Source organism: Hermetia illucens, chromosome 1, assembly GCF_905115235.1.
Source record: "Hermetia illucens chromosome 1, iHerIll2.2.curated.20191125, whole genome shotgun sequence".
Classification (NCBI taxonomy): Eukaryota; Metazoa; Arthropoda; class Insecta; order Diptera; family Stratiomyidae; genus Hermetia; species Hermetia illucens.
Genome location: NC_051849.1, coordinates 155593352 through 155610229, shown reverse-complemented (window position 1 = coordinate 155610229; position 16878 = coordinate 155593352). Strand labels below are relative to the sequence as shown.

The following is a 16878-nucleotide window of genomic DNA, read 5'->3' as shown; positions in this document are numbered from 1 at the left end:
CCCAATGTCATGTACACAATTTGGAAGGCGCGACTTCTCTGGCATGTCAAGTCTTAGCAGTTTCAGATATTCAGCTCTAGCATGGGTCCTTGTGCTACCCCTGCCGTGATCTCCATACATCTCTGGCACTCCAACTTTTTATAGGGGCAAGGCGCAGCCTTCAGGGAATCCCTCAATATCCGCAAGGGGTAACCCAGCACATGGAATTAACTTTCGAGTATAACTAGCATACACACAGCCTTTCGGTATTAAAGATATTTCTGACATCAAGCGTAATGTGGAGTAACACTCATCGAGATCAACAATGGATGCTCCAGCTAGATGAACAGCCTCCAAAACTTTCATGGCAGCATCCCCTGTGATCTCCCTTCTCTTAAATTGAACTGGCAACAAGGAGAACTGTTCTCTTTCAGGTAAGCGTTGAATGCGCTGAGTAGTATGTAGGTGCGGCGAAACACCAGTTTATACATATACTTCTGCAAGGACAGCGTCGCGTCCTGACGCTTCCTTATATTTCATAGAAGAGATTGCTTCTTAAAGAGCATTGAGATCGACCATTTCGCGATTAGCAGTAGGGTTAATCTCACCTTTGGGAAGTTGCATGTAGTTTGTTTATTTTTATTTATTTATTGTGAATTAAAAAAAACAGAAAATGTTTCAGTTACTTACTGTATATACATATAAACATTACATTACATTAATTACAACGCATCAATAGCTCCATTTTTGTGAGTGGCTAGGGATGAAGCCAGAAGGCCAAGCTGCCAACAATCATTATTGTTATTCTGTTAAGGGAAAGTGGCACCGCGTCCTTAAAGAACTATTGTTCCCCTTTTGCTGGTTATAGTGTACCTATTAATCATAGTATCTCAATCAAGCCTATAACCATTAGGAATTTTAGTATATTCCCTACTTCTAGATCTTTCAACTTTGCATCTAGTATTAAGTGTTCTCCCAGATGCCTCGACCTACTTTTCACAAGTGCAGGACACTGTCTCAGGACGTGTATAGAGGTTTCATCGCACTCCGCACAGTGTCAGGCAGTGTCCGTAGATATCCCTAGCTTTCCTAGGTGATAGTTTAGACGACAGTGACTAGTGAGAATTCCCACTATGATTCGGAGGTTCTTTTTGGTGAGGTTTAAGCAATCCTTTGTGCGCATGGATCTGTATCCCCGATAAGCACCCTGGACTGTTCCATACCTGGTAGGCCCAGTATAGTTCCCTCAACCGTTCCTCTTCATTTTTTAATGTCATAGCCATGAAACCGTTTCCGATTCCACAGAAGCGTTCTGGCTCGTGTAAGGGCGTCCCTGCTCCCTTCTTGGCTAGTTCGCTGCGTTATTGCCTTCCAACCCAGCATGGCCTTTAATAAAGAGTATCCAGACCTTGTTGGACGAGTCGAGTGTATTCAGTCTCTCAAGGCATTCCCATACCACTTTAGAGTTCACCCCGTTGGGCCTAAGTGCCTTGATCATTGCTTGGCTGTCGGTGAGTATAGCAATGTTCTGCCCCCTGTAATTCCTTTGGAGATTAAAAGAGGCACATCTGTTTATGGCGTATATTTCCGCCTGGAATATGCTAGTGTACCTACCCATTGGCTCCAAGTACACTTTCCTTGGACCAATGACACCGGCACCCGCTCCCTCTGCTGGGAAGGATCCGTCAGTATACCAAGTAATTAGTTGCTGGTCGTATGTCCCAGCCACGCTCTCCCCTGAATATTGCCCTCCTTGCCTGCTTCTGTATGTGCAGTTGCAGAGGGGTTAATGGCAGAAGAACCTCCAGGGATGCCGTTGGACATGTCTTCATTGCCCCAATGATACACGCACAAGTCAATCTTTGGAGTTTGGGTAATTCCCTGGCTTGTGTGCTGAGTTCGGTCCTTTCTGGTCCCTTGGTATTACTATTGCAGTATATATCCAAAGTAGTATCTTGGGGCTGCAACCCCATTTTTTTCTTGCTATGAACCTACAAGTCATCAGAGCCCCCGTGGCTTTCCGACATGTGCCTTCTAGAGCAAGTTTGGTCTAGAGCAATTCCCAAATATTTGACCTTTATTTCTCGATTCACCTCCAGGTCATGTAACCTTATGGTCCTCAGGCGATCCAGCCTACGTCTCCTAGTGAATGGCACTATGGAGATTTTGGCTAGATTGATCCGCATTCCCACCTTCCTACACCAGGCACTAGGAACCCTTACCCCAGTTTGGATTCTATCACATAGGGTATCGTCATATTTGCCCCTAGAGATTCAAATAATGTCGTCCGCGTAACCCTGGACCTGTATTCCAGTATTTGTTAGCATGTCCAGGAGTTCTTCCACTACCATACTCCACATAAGCGGCGATATCCAAAAATGCACACAGTGCTATTTCTTTTGTTTCTATGGCGTCCCGTAGTACACCGTCAGCTGATACAGAGCAGTTTCAATTGACCGTCCTGCCCGGTAAGCGTGTTGACACTGATGTAGGGGATAGTTCTAATATAGTAGTTTATGACCTTCTCCATCGTTTTTAGTACGGATGATGTAAAGCAAATTGGTCTGAAAGATTTAGGGTGAAACGGATCCTTTTTACCTGCTTTCGTCTCCATGTCCTTGGTATATATCCTTCTATGATCCCCCTTACCACCCTCAGAAGAGACTCTAAGATGATTCCTAGGCCTCTCTGGATTAGTGCTGAGAAAATGTCATTTACTCCAGGTGATTTCAGTGGTTTGAAAGTTCCCACTGCCCATTTTACCCTAACTTCTGAGCATAACTCTTTTGCTAGTTTCCAGTTCTCCTTTTATTCGTTCTTGGGGTGTCAGACAGAATGCTATTGCCTGCCGCCGTCGGGTAGGACCTCGCGAAATGAGTTCTGAGAAGCAGGTGTACCCTGTCCTCCTCATTGTTGCTAAATTTCCCATCTTCCTTCTTCAAACAGATAAGGGATAATGCCCGTCTCTGCCTACAGCCTTGTAAAGCCTGGTTGCTTCTGTGGTCTGTTCAAGAATTCCCTGAAGCTATTCCGTTTTGCTTCCCTGATCGCGTTGCTATACGCAGTGCATTTTTGTACCTCTGCCAATCATCATGCGATCAGGCTATTAAAGTAAGGTTACGGTTCCACTAAACTTCCTTTGAATGGATTCAATTCCATGGCAATCGTAATTATGATAAGGGACCACATTACCAAAGCATATTCAAGAATATTATCGATAAAAAAATTATAAAATTAAAATATCTCAACCAGGAGAGTTGTTGGAAGTCCATGTGATCAGATTATAGTAGGAAGAGGGGGCTAGTCGATAGATTCGAAAGCATCGGTGAATTCAGTATAAATTATATGGACATCTCTGCTAGTCTTCAGAAATTTCGTAGCGAAATTGATGAATTGCAACAAATTTGTGGCAGTGGTGCGCACATGAAACAAGATGGAAGACAGTCTTCTAGGTACCACTCAAAAATGTGGGGGAAATGAGCTTATACGAAGGTATTTTTAGGGATATGTGATGGAAGCTTGCACAACGCGCTTACAGAAAAGGGGTGAACTTCCACTGACCGAAAACCACCGCCCTATATACTCATATATCCTTAAAAATACGGACGGACTTCTGGTCAGTTGCTCATCTCTACTATGTCGTCAAGATCTTGTCAGAGGCTGGTCAAGAGAGTGCGTCTTGTGGTAGAAATCAGAAAGAACCCGACAAAGGGATTCATATATGCTGACACTCGGCTTTCCAGAATCCCATCATTTAAGTTCGCTTAGGGCCAGAGACGGCGGGTATTCTGAGGACCCTCGTTAGCATCGCCGAGGAGCGTGCGCACATTCCAATCCAATCAAAATCCGTAAATGAGCTCAGAAAATCAAAGAAATTTTGCGTCTCGAGTGGGTGGTTGTAGTTCTCATAAAATTTTCAACTACAGGCAGTGCATCCAAATCCCCCACAACTTCAGTTGATCTCCTGGAACTCACATAATTTGGTTCAAACTATACAGAAATACACCACTTTGCAAACGTGCTTGATGTTGCGGGAAGTTCTCGACATATATTTCTAAGTATGTACGGTTGACTGCAGCTAGCTCCTTGGCACTTAGTGCTAATATCCGGCTAAATGCGGCATCTATGAGAATGTGATAATTCGGAAACAAACTTTAAAGCGTATTGGGTTTGAATCCCGTAAAAAACGAAACACTTGGTTATTTTAATATGAAAATCTTTATTTGTAAAACTACGTAATCTTCAATCTTAAGAAAAATATATTTTCCTATATTTCGGCGGAAGTAAATTAAACCTATATCGCATCACATGGTCATTACATTGATGTTTAAAATAAATTTACTAACTAAATTAAATCGCTTAAGAACAGATTCTCGTCAGCAAATCGTCACCAACGGCTTCTCCATTAAACTCTTCTTCAGCTTTGCCAGCTTGCCATCTCTACTCGTCCCCGACTTTCCGTTACCCCTGCCGTTCTTCTCACCCAATGGAATCATCGTCATGTCGTGTATCCTTCGCCTGAATAGTTTGTAAAACCTAAGAACCTCCGCGTTGGCCCAGACTTGCTTCTTATCGAAATCTAAAACACGAATACTGTCCAAACTCTTGGCTCGACTTAGCGCTACGTACGCTTGCCCGGCTTCGAAAACCTTCGAAAGAGACATTTCGACACAGTCCAATGTGAGTCCTTGCGACTTATGAATCGAAAACGCCCAGGCTAGCTTCAGAGGAATTTGTTTGCGAACAACCAATGCTCCCGCCGCCGTTCGCACCATGAACTTCTCATGCTTGCAGAAATACTCGTGGTTGTTCTTGAACTTGACTATGGGGACTCCATCTTTGAACTTACTGACTATACCCCTCGCTCCGTTCACAAGACCCGCAGAGACATTGATATTACGCAGCAACATCACTTGAGCTCCAATCTTCAGTACCAGCTCCCCGGGAACCTGAAGTTGATTGTTCAGTTGCTTGGTCATGGTAGGATCACTGTCTTCTGCTTTAAATACAAACTTTTCTCCCGACAAGTTTTCTAATTTCGACTCGTTTATGGCGTTTGCATCGTTTGTGTGCGAGCATAGCTGTGTGGCTAGAATGCCATTTGCTTCTATCTTCTGCCTCGACGTGGCGAGCAAGCGATCAACTATTTCGTCGGTGATGTGACCTATGCGAATGTGGTTAAGAATTTTCACGAATTGCGCGTCGGTTTGCCGATGAACTTGCTTCAGTTCGTAGACCATTTGAATGCACTTTTCCCAGGCTTCGGCTTGGAAGCAGAAGCGCTTCTCCGGTGGTGTCCCGTTCGGACCGAAGTCTTCGCGTTTTATGACTGGTGGAAGTTGGAAGAAATCGCCGCAGAGGATCAGCTGAATGCCGCCGAATGGTTTGTCGTTCCGGCGAATATTGCGAGCGACCGCCTCGATTTTCTGTAGAGAAAAGGTGGTTTGAGTTAATTACTATGTTTAGTAAGAGGTTTTAAGGAAATTATGGTCTTGGATGGAAATATAGTGGGAATTGAAAGTCAATACTTACATCGAAAAATTTAGAATCAATCATGGAAATCTCATCAATGATCAGTCGCTTGCATTTTCGCCAAATTTGAGCTGAACTCGACCTTGAAGCCAATTCAATGCACCGCGCCAGGCTCGCATCTCCTCCTCCAATTCCAGCAAAATTATGCAACGTAGTTCCACCTAGAAAGGTGATAAGAAGGAAAATGTTAATGACCAGTCGTTAACGAGGCAACACCTTTAAATGAGTCACTAGGTGCATTAGGAAAACTTACCAATAAGACAAGCAGCCACACCCGTAGAAGCTGTCGCAACAGTTCCATCGGGCGGCAGCGTTGAAATGATCTTTTTCAGCAAAAGACTTTTGCCCGTTCCAGCTGATCCCGTGAAGAAAATATTCTTCCCACTCAAGCACGCCTGCAGCACTTCGTTTTGTTCCCCGTTCAATTTTATGTCCTCCTCTATGAGGGGGGATGGTGTATACAATTTCTTCGGTAGAGGAAGTTTCCCGTCGGACTTCAGTTCTTCAAACTTTCTCTTTTTAGCGTGCGGTGGCGAAGGCGTTGTCATCGTTGCCTTCTTCACGAGTCCCGCTGCCTTCCGTGCCATAATCATTTCGGCCGTAGTCACAGGGCTGACATCCTCGAAAGTAGTTGGCTTCCCGGACAAGAGATGCGCCCTGAGATTCTTCTGTACTTGAGCCTCGCTCTCGCCAGCGTGTCCACCCAATTTGATAACTAGAGTTCGGAGAAACGCAACCAAAGGTCCTGGCGGCGCGTTCGACAGGAACAGAATGCAGCGATCCGCATTGAACTTTATGCTGGCCTTTCCCTCAGTCATAAATTTCTTATGCACTGTGACGTCCTTTAGCTTCAGTTTCGTAGGCTTTGCTTTGTCCGGGGAAACCTCGACATACATTTCCCGTACATCATTGCGGATGAGACGGAGGGTGGCAATCTTATAAGTTAGTTTGCGCCCGGTTGTTCCTGTGGCGGTTTGCCATTCGATATTCACTGCACACGTTACTACAGAATCAGTAGGTTCCATTTTCGATAAACTTGATGGAGATTTTCTGTGACAAAAATGGAATTGAAAGTTGACACGCACGAAATGGAAAACGCGCGCAAACTACACCGGGAGAAATGACCGATACAAAAGTTTGAATGGAGGATGCACGACCTAAACAAACGTGAAGTTGGCGAAGGTTGAGAACGATGAACTGAACATACGGTGGTGAGTTCTCAGGTGTTGTGGTTCAAAATTAAAAATAAGTTATGAACACTAATCTTTTAAATTACTTATAATTCTAGAATGTAATCACTAAAAATCGAATTAGAAGTTCATTTAAATAGACATTGGAAAACACAATAACACCCGCTTCGCAGTTTAACTCAAAGAAAATGAATTAGTTTATTGAAGCCACACTACCTTTTTAACCTTTTGAGAATTTATTTGGAGTAAATTTTTTCTTCTCGTTAAAAGTTCTCAACAAAAAAGGTAGTTTAAGGAGGAGCCACTTTTAAGAGATAATTACTGTATTTGGGGTAAATTAATTTAATATTCTGGTGAACTGCTAGTTCCAATTTGAAAAGCCTGTGTCCGATTTTATAGTGCAATTATAATATCCACGCCTTGCATTATGTAGAGAAGTGAAAATTTTTCAATTATCTTCTTGGTTGATAGTTGTTTGGGTATCCTAACGACCGCAATCTAGGTGTCTGGGAAACTGGAAACCTCGAAGGACTCCGAACACCTCAATCGACAAATAATCAAGCAAAAAATTATTTTCAAGAAACAACAAAGCTCATGGCCATTATATAACTCCCCTATTTCGACTTTTCAGTACCATGGTGCCAGTGATACATAGGCGCACCGAACAGGTGATGATTCACTGTAAATCCTGAGTACATTTCCTAGGATGGTAAATTAAATATAAATAACAGAAAAAAGAAGAAAATAACAGCAACCCTAAAAAAATGCTGTCGTGTTACTTATAGCCACCTCCACACTTCTACCCATATCCTCATCAGACCACTTTGGAATACCTTTGCGGACTGAGAAAAGGGCGAGAGACTTCATCTAAGTAGCCTCCAAGCCACAAAAAGATGGTGAAGATCGAGGTAGTCTGCCGAGTACAAAAGGACGGCGAAGAAGAGCAAGAAGAAAGGGTCCGCTGCACAAAAGCAAACCCCCGCTTACGAGCTATTGTACACAGTCCGTCGAAATGCATTTCAATTTCTTCTAAGACTTTCCATTGTGCTGGGGCTCCTCCTCCACTGCTCTTCACCAAATGCTCTTGGCGCGACTCACTCGTCAGCCATCTTGGAACAGTGGATTCCACTTTATGGCATAGCTAGCAATGGAATTGTTACCCCTCTTGTGTGACCTATCCAAGGCCACTTCTGCCTTCTTCTTCGGCGTCTACGAACAACTGCCCTGTGCGCCAACCAAGTTATTTACTCTCAATAGTATCAGTATCCGTATGATAGTCTTGTGCTCTAACCACTCAACTATCTGGACACTACTCTAATATACAAACACAGAAAAAACATTAGCAGAGAACAGTCTCAACTTTATATATTGAGATAACTGCATTTCCAGAATTTTAGACAAGGCAACGAAGGCGGATCTAGCGCGCTTACTGCGTCGAGCAGCAATCAATTCGGTGCCACCGTCGGTAGAAACGTCGTTTCCTAGATATCCAAATTCATCAATGCTTTGATACTTTGCCTATTAACGCAGATAACGAGGGTGTGATGAGCCATCAGACTGACAATTTTGGTTTTATTGGTGTTTACTCGACTCTACTTGCCTATCTTTCCAAATGTAGAGCAATTTGTCCAAGAGCGATGACCGGATAAGAGAGCAATCAGATGTCATCAGTGTAGTCGAGGTGTTTGAGGAAAGATGTCATCGTTCATTGAATTCCTCCACGCCTTCCCACAAATTTCTATCCCTTAAGTTGCTTTTACAGAAAAGATGGAAGTGGCAGATGTCATTAAACGTGAATGACCAAATACAGTCAAATCAGGATAGGCATTTCTGTGAATTCCCGAGGCTAAAAAAATCATTGTGGAGGAAGTTTCTAAACAATACGCAGGAAAGGTAGCCGATCAATATCGAAACAAGGGCCCAGTCATTTGGCATCTTGACTCAACAGGTGCTGCTACAATTTCAGTTCGAAATGTTGCCCGAATTCGAATTCAATGCTAAGGCCCAGGGGGATAATTTTGCCTGGATTCAGTATTTGGAGATGACGCTTTTTAGTGTCTATCTAACAACGTATTATGAATGGGGAGGGGGGGGGGGCAAGGTAACATTGAGGATGGGACCCGTTTAAGATCGAATCCAAGGCAAGGTTCCCGTGTCCAAGCTGGAAAGGAAGTATTTCTGACGTAACCCTTGCGTTAGAATGGCTGGTATCATCTGTGGAGAGGTAATGATTTCGGAAAGACTTCGCGGCAAGCGACTATTGATATATCGACGCTATCTCTCCACGTACCAGTGCTGGGCATGTACAAGCTGTAGCTGACAGTCTTGGAAATTTAGTTACGAACTTGATAACGAAAAAACCCAACCGTGGTCACTTTTCCACATATTTGGTTGGTGGAGGGCAGACATTGGCGTGCAATTGAAAGAATGGCATCTGCCCCAGCGTTCAAGTCGCCGGGAGGAGGCACGCATCAAAACGCTTGCTTAAAGGAGGAAACTTTTCCACATCACTGGAAGGTGATGCTCTCCCCATGGGGGATTTGGAGAGATTAATTGAGAGACCACTCTCTACTCTATAAGTGTGAAGGTTAGGCCTGACGAATGGGGGTGGGGTGGAAAAGTTGATGATGCCACCTTTAGTAGGAAACGTCTTCTCATGAGTGCAGCGCAATTCGTGCTATATTGTACGGCGTGGAGGTATTGGTTGGTTAATGATCTTAGCAAGCACCTTACGAACGTGCAAAATGGCGGACTTTACCTATCGCACAGAGTCGGCTGTGATGAAATCGCGGGAATGTTAAGGAATACAAATGCGTTAATAAGCGTAAGATAGAACTCACATGAGATGTTTGCTCTTTGAAAAACGAGCCGAGAGGCAAATGGCAAGCTGGTCCTTGACTGCATTGAAAACATTACTAGATTAATTATTTTCCTATACACCTTCTAAGCGGGCATGGCAATTTTACCTGCACAAGATGACTGCGTGTTCTATAATAGAGCGGCGGACGATGCCGATCACACTTTTCTTGTTGTGCAAGATGAGGTGGGATTCGTCAGCAACTCAATGCAGACACAAGAAGCTCTTTCCGGACAATATTTCAGAGAGATGCTGATGAATCCTGGCAAATGAAGTCATCCTGTATATTAGGTTTGGTTTGTTTTTCTCGCCAAAAAGATTGAGTACGACCTCTTTGAGCTAATAACTCCCCTTTTTCCTCTTCCATCTCACTAGCTACTACAATTGAACACCACCTAATTCGCGAGAGTAGGGAGGACTGCCAAGAGTAATTTTTCAAAGGTGTATAGATTGCTTTTCTGCTTTACCGTCCCGGGAACCATACGTTCAGCGAATGAAGGCGTCCACACATCCTGGTTTCGAATTCAGAAGTGGCTATGATGTGGTCGAGATTTATGCCACTGGAAAGGTAGACGGGGCAATAGTACTGTCGACCAAATCATCACCCAGAACCTCCCCATGGTAGCACCCGGAAATGCTGTATTCACATTGACTTGCTGGTCGCGATGTAGTAGGCGAATTCTCTAAGGCCCTAAATGATCAGACCCGATATGGAATGGGGACTCATCTGAAAAGGTTTCAGCCATGAGCTCGCTTCAGAAATTATCTGGTACCATAGGAACCGGGGTAGCCCTTCGAATTTATATACCTGAAAAGAATTCCTGAGGCATGTTTTCTCGGTCTGGCCATTTGCGGTTGGCCCTCTAGTGGGAGTTACTTGGGGGTTATGGTTACGTCCACATGCAGACAGATTCCTTCGTATCTCGTGTAAAATCACCAAGCCGTAACAAGGGTGTGGAAATGTTCAAGCTTGGCTTCTTCTCATCATTTGCTACATACATACATGTTTCGACAAAAACAAGATGGAATATCTTCCATTAGAGAGGATTTTCGGTAACTATTCTAAAATTATTAATAAAAAAATTCATTCCAAATTAATTTTTAAGAATGAAATAAAATATTAAACTGTTCGGAAGTCATTATTCAAGGAATTACTTTTAAAATAAAGCCACGGAAAATATCAGGTAGATAAAATGTGTAGAAGATTCAATTCAGCGGACGATGTCCACTTTTTTCCAAAGTCTAGTATTTATGCATCCCATTTGCGAACAACCTATCCATGTTATTTTAACATTCATTGAGATTTCCATTGAACGGCGAATAAGCTAAAACCGAATTCCTGATTCAAATCATTTAGCATCAACCTGTGTGTAACAGTCTCTTGGTACGCAACCGCCTCCGGGAAAATCCTTAGAACTCTTTAAAAATCATCTACTCCGTCCAATTTTCAAGGAAAATGTTCCAATTCGTCGCCATTGACAACTTGCAAAAACTGACAACTGCAAAGAGTGAGACGAACACACATCACCCACTACCCATACAACCATTTCATTGCACCATCAACACTCGACATACGTCTTATTGCAAATCTACCCAAATCGAGCAGCGCGGCTGCCGGCAAACACCACGTAGGCCAGAGCGAGATGCCACGCGTCTGTTTTGATTTCATTTCGGTTGTCTCGAGCGCGATGTCGGCGACAAAGCCGTCAGCGACGTCAAATCGCAACGAGAGATGTCGGCGTAGCGTTCGTTCGTTGTGTCTGGCGTTCGTTTGTCGTTTGTGAGTCTGTCAGACGGTCGCGAATTTTTTTCCGGGCGCTTTTTTAACCACTATTTCAACGCCTGCTTGACTCCACGATAATTTGATTTTTGACCGGCAACGTTTCCAGAATTGTTTGTAGAATTTCTTTTGTGTGCGCGCCCGAGTTTGCGAGCGTCCAATCGTTTGTCGGAGGAAGTGGAAAAGGGAAATATTTCGGCGGCGACCAGAGGAACACACACAGTGCGTCGAATTTTGTGCCGTCGCGGGATTGTGCAAAAATCTCGTTTTGTTTTGATTGTGTCGCCGAGCGAAGGGCGAAGTGAGCGGCGCGCGCTGTCCGAGCAGCAGCCAAGTCCAAAAGTGCGAGATAAGTGAATTTTGAGGTGTTCGAAGGTCCGCGGACCTGGAATTGGGAAAAGTGACGGAAGTTGGAAAGGCCCCCGGTGCGAGTGCACGCTTGAAGGATTAAGTGCCGCAACCGGATCGGAGGACGGGCAGCGCTCCTCCCGACTGTCTGGAGTGTCCTGGTGTGAATGACCTAGTGCAATGCCATCGCCGGTTCCGGGAAAGTCTCGCCCTCGTCGAGTTCCCTCGTGCTTTGGTCCTTAGGGTAGCCGCCCGGGCGGTGGAGCAGCCACTTCCGGCGGGACCTCGGCTAAGTGCAATTCGCCCTTGGGGATTGCTCGGATTGCGAGTGAAATCCGCGGGAAGCAATCAGTTGTGCAGTGAAACAGGAACGGATGCAAATAATTGCGGCGCATTCCTCTCCGGGCAGTGTGTGCTCGCGAATTCCGTGCAGAAGTGCTTTTTAAATAGTTTTCAGTGTTGCGTAAGAGATTTCGCCTGCTTTGCGTGTTGTCGCGAGAATTGGGAAACGGGCGAAAGTTGACATCTGAGTGTTTTGTTGTTACGTATGACCGCGTTCGGCCTCCACCCCGTCTTCCCAGCAAACTGTCGACAAAGGCAAGTGCTCCAGTTAGAAGTCCTCGAATGCCTGGTACCGCTTTTCACAACCAACGAGTGCCCGCTCGACACCCAACCGCGACAGTGAAGAAAATGTACTCAACGTCCCCCGAATTGCTCGTAAAAATGCGAGAAAATGCTCCGCCAGTGGCCAAATCCAGATTAGTGCTGCTTCCGTTCTCGATTCTTTGCATAGCGATTGACTAGAAGCTGGCAGAACAGCTGCAGGAAAGCTGTCCGGGAATCCGCGGAGCGGGAGCAAAAGATAGTGGCCGCAAGTGCCTCCAACGGCGACCACGGTCCTCGGTGCCCGTAAAAAGTGCAGAAAAGGAGGATTTGAGTGAGTGAAATACTTAAAATCGGCCAAAAGTGTCGGGAAGCCTACGCCGGCGGATCGTTACGAAAATAGTGCGGTCGGAGTGCAGAACAAATTCCTCGGGGCTCCACGCGAATATTTGACGGCCAGAGGAACGTCCCGCCGCGCGTTCCGCACATTCGCTGAGTTTCTACACTGATTTGGTGCGGACCCCCGTCTTGTTCCCGTGGAGCTGGTGCGATACATGAGTGTCGTTCGCGCGCCCGTGTCTTGATCTAATTTCGGTCGGTATTTCGGATTTGGACGACGAGACTGCGTTACTGTCTCCGCAGGAGCAAAGCGGTTTTTACACGCTCATTTGGCTTCTAAAATTAGCTGTTGTTTTCTCGATCCAAGAGCGATTGATCGCGCGGAGTTCACGGAGCGGGAGCAGAGAGGCCGCTTCATCTTGCCACCCCAAGCGCACCCAGAATTTGACGCAGGAACCATAGCTGCCAAAAATCGCAATCATCCATTCAACAGAACCTTGAGTTTGTCATCTTTCCCCAGAGAGAGTTTGGTTTTTTTCGACATGACGGAATTCGTCACGCCCACCATTCGCACGGTACTGAAAACGTACCAAAACAGTGCGACTAACAGTCTGCAAGGTCCCGGACAATCACTACCCACCCAGAGCCCCACCTCCTCCCTCGGAACCATAATCAAAAAGGAGCCCTTGAGCTCTCCCGAGCCCATAGACACCGTCGATCCTCCCCCGATCCCACTCCGGCCCCCTGAACTCCCCCAGCCCATTCTCACGGCCCCTGACCCAGGACGCGGGGAGCTCTACCAGACTGAACTTGAGGGCAAGCCCATTGGCTGCTTCCTGCTGGGCGGCGAGATGCGCCTGTGCCTGCCGCAATTTCTGAACAACGTCCTCAACGACTTCTCGCTCGACCAGATCAACAGGATCTTCGACGAACTGCGCATTTTCTGCTCCCAATGTACCCCCGGCCAGTTGATGGAGTTCAAAGCGGCCAAGATCCTGCCCGACGACGTGAAGGCCAGTGGCCTAATAACGCGAACCAACGCCGAGCGACTGTGCAGCGCGCTCCTCCATCGTTCTGAAATGCGCGCGTCGAACATCGACATTCCCAAGGGTGCCATCTCGTTCAAGGTCTACCATCGATGCTTCGGCAAATGCGACGGGATCTGCACTCCCGAACTCTACACAACTTACTTGAATCCGGCCTGTATTATGTGCATGGAGTGTAATCTGATGTTTACGCCGCAGAAATTCGTGGGACACGTGCACAGACAAAAGGAGAATCGCACGTGTCACTGGGGATTCGATTCGCGTAATTGGCGTGATTATTTACATGTGGCGTTCGATGCTGATAATCGCGAGAAATACGCAAAGATGCTGGATGAGATGCGGGACTTGGAGCAACAGGAGCGACGAGATGCGTGCTTGAAAAGAAAGGTGAGTGGTTGTTTATTGGGGCTGGCGGTGGTTTGTTTTGCGAAGGCAAAATAACATTCGTCATCGCTCGATCTCCCCAGTTTGGTGGGTAAATGTGCGCTACTTTCTGCCGTTTTGCCCATTCATTTTATTCCGGCGCAGGAATCGCAATGACGTTGGCATTTCAACGTGATTGCTCCATATGTACGCGTATTTGCATTCAGTGTGGAATTCACATTTTACTTTGCTTTTATTTGGAACTAGGAGCTCCGATTGGCATGAATTATTTCTTTCCTTGGACTATAATACTTGAATTTAATGTGAAACGATTGCAACAGCTGTTCGCGGTCATGGAAGGGTTGCATCGATCATGCTTTTAAACGGCGACTTGGGGGGGTTGATAAAAATCCTGATTTTTCCGTTTTTGACAGATTTTTTATTTGATTTAATTTTTTTTATATTTATAGCAAATTTATCTTTATTTATTGCCTTTATTTATCTCCACCATTTATGGATTTTATCTTTATTAACTGCCAATTCTCTAAGACAACTACTATTGTTTCCATTAGTAATACTCGTTGTATGCAATGATTTCGCACGGAATGATGAATAAAATCACTAAAAAGTATTATATCATTCACCAGCGGGCTATTTCGGAACCAGTCCTGCGGACTACCACTAAGAAGCTGACTTTATTCAAGATTCTGCGTACAATTTTTCCGTCTAGCACCGGAAAAAAGGATTCCCCCAACGTTGTCTGACGAATCGCAAAGGAAAGTCGTTGTATTTTCGGGATTTTTGTCGTTGATGATAGCTCGTAAGGTGAATTCTACATCGCGCTCATCATCTTGTAAAGTCATGCGTTCGTTTCCATCTGTAGAAAAGATTTTTTCTACATTTGGTCTGGTCCAATTTAATCTTCGGAACAGGCTGGGTAATGAAAGGCAGCGAGGTTGTTGTTCAAAATTTGACGAAGATCGTCTTAAGGTCACCAAACAGGTGGTGAATTTCCCCAAAAAAGTGAGCTGCAGTCGTGCTGCAGCCGAAAAACTGGTAACATGCATACTTCACGAGTTCAACGAAGAAAAGGAAGAAAAACCCTTTCAAATTGCCTCTCAGTCGCCACCGAGCTGCACGTGGACACAAGCAATATTTCTTGTACCGAGTCGTGATGTGAGAAAACAAAAGAATGGGTGGCTCCAGGAGAAATGCCAATGTCGGAAGTCAAGCAGGAACCCCATCCAAAGAAGACAGATTTGCGCTTTATAGTTCTAGCAGGGTATATTGCAGGAGCTATAAATTGCCAGCTTCATCGCGTAAATGAAGCAGTTCAACTGAAAAGATCAGAGCGACAAGGTTGAATCACACTGCTTCAAAACAACCCTAGGCCTTATTACGAAAGTGTTCAAGGGCAGAGTCTAAAAGTTCGGATGAAAGATTTTTCCATATCTCACGCCATCTGTTCTGTTCCCTTTTGGATCAAAAACTGGCCGAACAACTTTTCCGACTCAAGACGGGTCAATTTTTGGCAGGTGGTTAGCATTAAAAGCAAATACATTATTTATGTTTTTAGTTCAAATAAAATTCTAAGAAAACATTATGAAAAAATATCAAAAGCGTGTTAATTTTTCTGACTGGATCAAAGACTGAAAAGAAGGATCTTTTTTGGGGTTCAGGGTTTATTTATTTTTGTTCCTTCTTTTTTTCAAGGTTTTGTGTAAACACACAGTCTTCAAAAGACACTGGCCTGGACACGCCAGCGTATGGGATTCTTACCCACTAAAACCACCCTCGACTTTCCCCAATCCCCATGGAACCACCGTACGGTATTACATAACGGGGCGGAGTCAACTCATTTTAGTTTGGTCCCCTTTCGTCTCTACGCGGCGTACGTAACCGCGCTTTTCTAGTCTCCTCTGCCTTTCGCAGTTTGCTCTGGATAGATACGACCATGGAGTTGATCGCATCTCATTCTTCCTGACATGCTAACATTGTTCGCACCAGATTCGCTGGTACGAACACCTCTCCTAGAGCCTCCTCTAGGTTCTTCCTTTCCTCCACAAACCTTGGACAGTGGAAGAATACATGCTCTAGGTCCTCTGGGACTCCATCGGGTGAGGTATATAGTTTAAACCTGAACAGGTACTGGCGATATCCTCCATGCCTCGTGGGAAACTGAGTAAGGTTATAATTAATCTCACCGTGCCGTGTCTCCAACCACTCCTTGATGGCAGGGATGACCCTGTATGTCCACCGACCCTTTCCCGAGCGTTCACAATGCTCTTGCCATCTATTTAGAGATCTCTTCCTTTCAACGTTTTTCGTCTGCGATAAAGCAGAGATAGAATGCGCATTATGTATATTCGTCATCTTGTCTGCCAAGATGTCAATGGGCTTCATTCCACGAATGACGAATGCAGCATCCTCTGAGACAGTTCTGAATGCCGACCACGCCCTTAGGGCTGTTCTTCTATAGATTGAACTAAATTTGTTAGCTTTAAGTGTAACCTGCAATGCCTTTTGCCAAACTGGACCTGCATAGAGTAGGATCGAACTCACTACCCTAGCTTTAAGGAACTTGGAAGCATGCCGTGGCCCTCCCACGTTAGGCATCATCCTTTCCAGGGCCACACTTGCAGTGGATGCTTTGTCATAAACATACTGCAGGTGTTGCTTGCAGCTAAGCCTCCCGTCTATCATCACTCCCAAGTATTTGATGGCAGGCTTAGAAGTGATGATATGATTCCCGATTTGAATACCGGCAAAATTTCTGGACCGCTTCCGTTTTTTTCTCCGCAAGTATCAGACCAGAATTCTCTAGCCAATCCTTAACAGCTA

At 45.1% G+C, this 16878-nt stretch overlaps 2 protein-coding genes across 2 annotated transcripts in view; one reads left to right on the top strand and one right to left on the bottom strand.

Annotated features, from left to right (window-relative positions):
• Positions 1–4178: 4178 nt before the first annotated feature.
• On the bottom strand, positions 4179–6872 carry LOC119646977 (ATP-dependent DNA helicase PIF1). Its single transcript, XM_038047688.1, has 3 exons — positions 5765–6872; positions 5512–5672; positions 4179–5405 (listed from the first exon to the last, which is right to left on the bottom strand). The coding sequence occupies exons 1-3, from the start codon at positions 6534–6536 to the stop codon at positions 4356–4358; spliced, it is 1983 nt and encodes a 660-aa protein (XP_037903616.1). The 5' UTR covers positions 6537–6872; the 3' UTR covers positions 4179–4355.
• Positions 6873–11221: 4349 nt separating this feature from the next.
• The window catches only part of LOC119650354 (uncharacterized protein DDB_G0281025), a 386565-nt gene continuing 380908 nt past the window's right edge, over positions 11222–16878 (top strand). Inside the window, exon 1 of the mRNA XM_038053040.1 lies at positions 11222–14061. Within this exon, the coding sequence (XP_037908968.1) occupies positions 13171–14061 (891 nt within the window). The 5' untranslated portion in view covers positions 11222–13170. The remainder of the gene's footprint in view (positions 14062–16878) is intronic.

Bases quoted from the DNA above. Each gene is read 5' to 3' on its own strand.
- LOC119646977 (XM_038047688.1), bottom strand. From the start codon at position 6,536: ATGGAACCTACTGATTCTGTAGTAACGTGTGCAGTGAATATCGAATGG. The intron at 5,673-5,764 runs GTAAGTTTTCCT...TCACCTTTCTAG, and splicing joins TGTGGCTGCTTGTCTTATTG to GTGGAACTACGTTGCATAAT. The intron at 5,406-5,511 runs GTAAGTATTGAC...TTTTCTCTACAG, and splicing joins TTGATTCTAAATTTTTCGAT to AAAATCGAGGCGGTCGCTCG.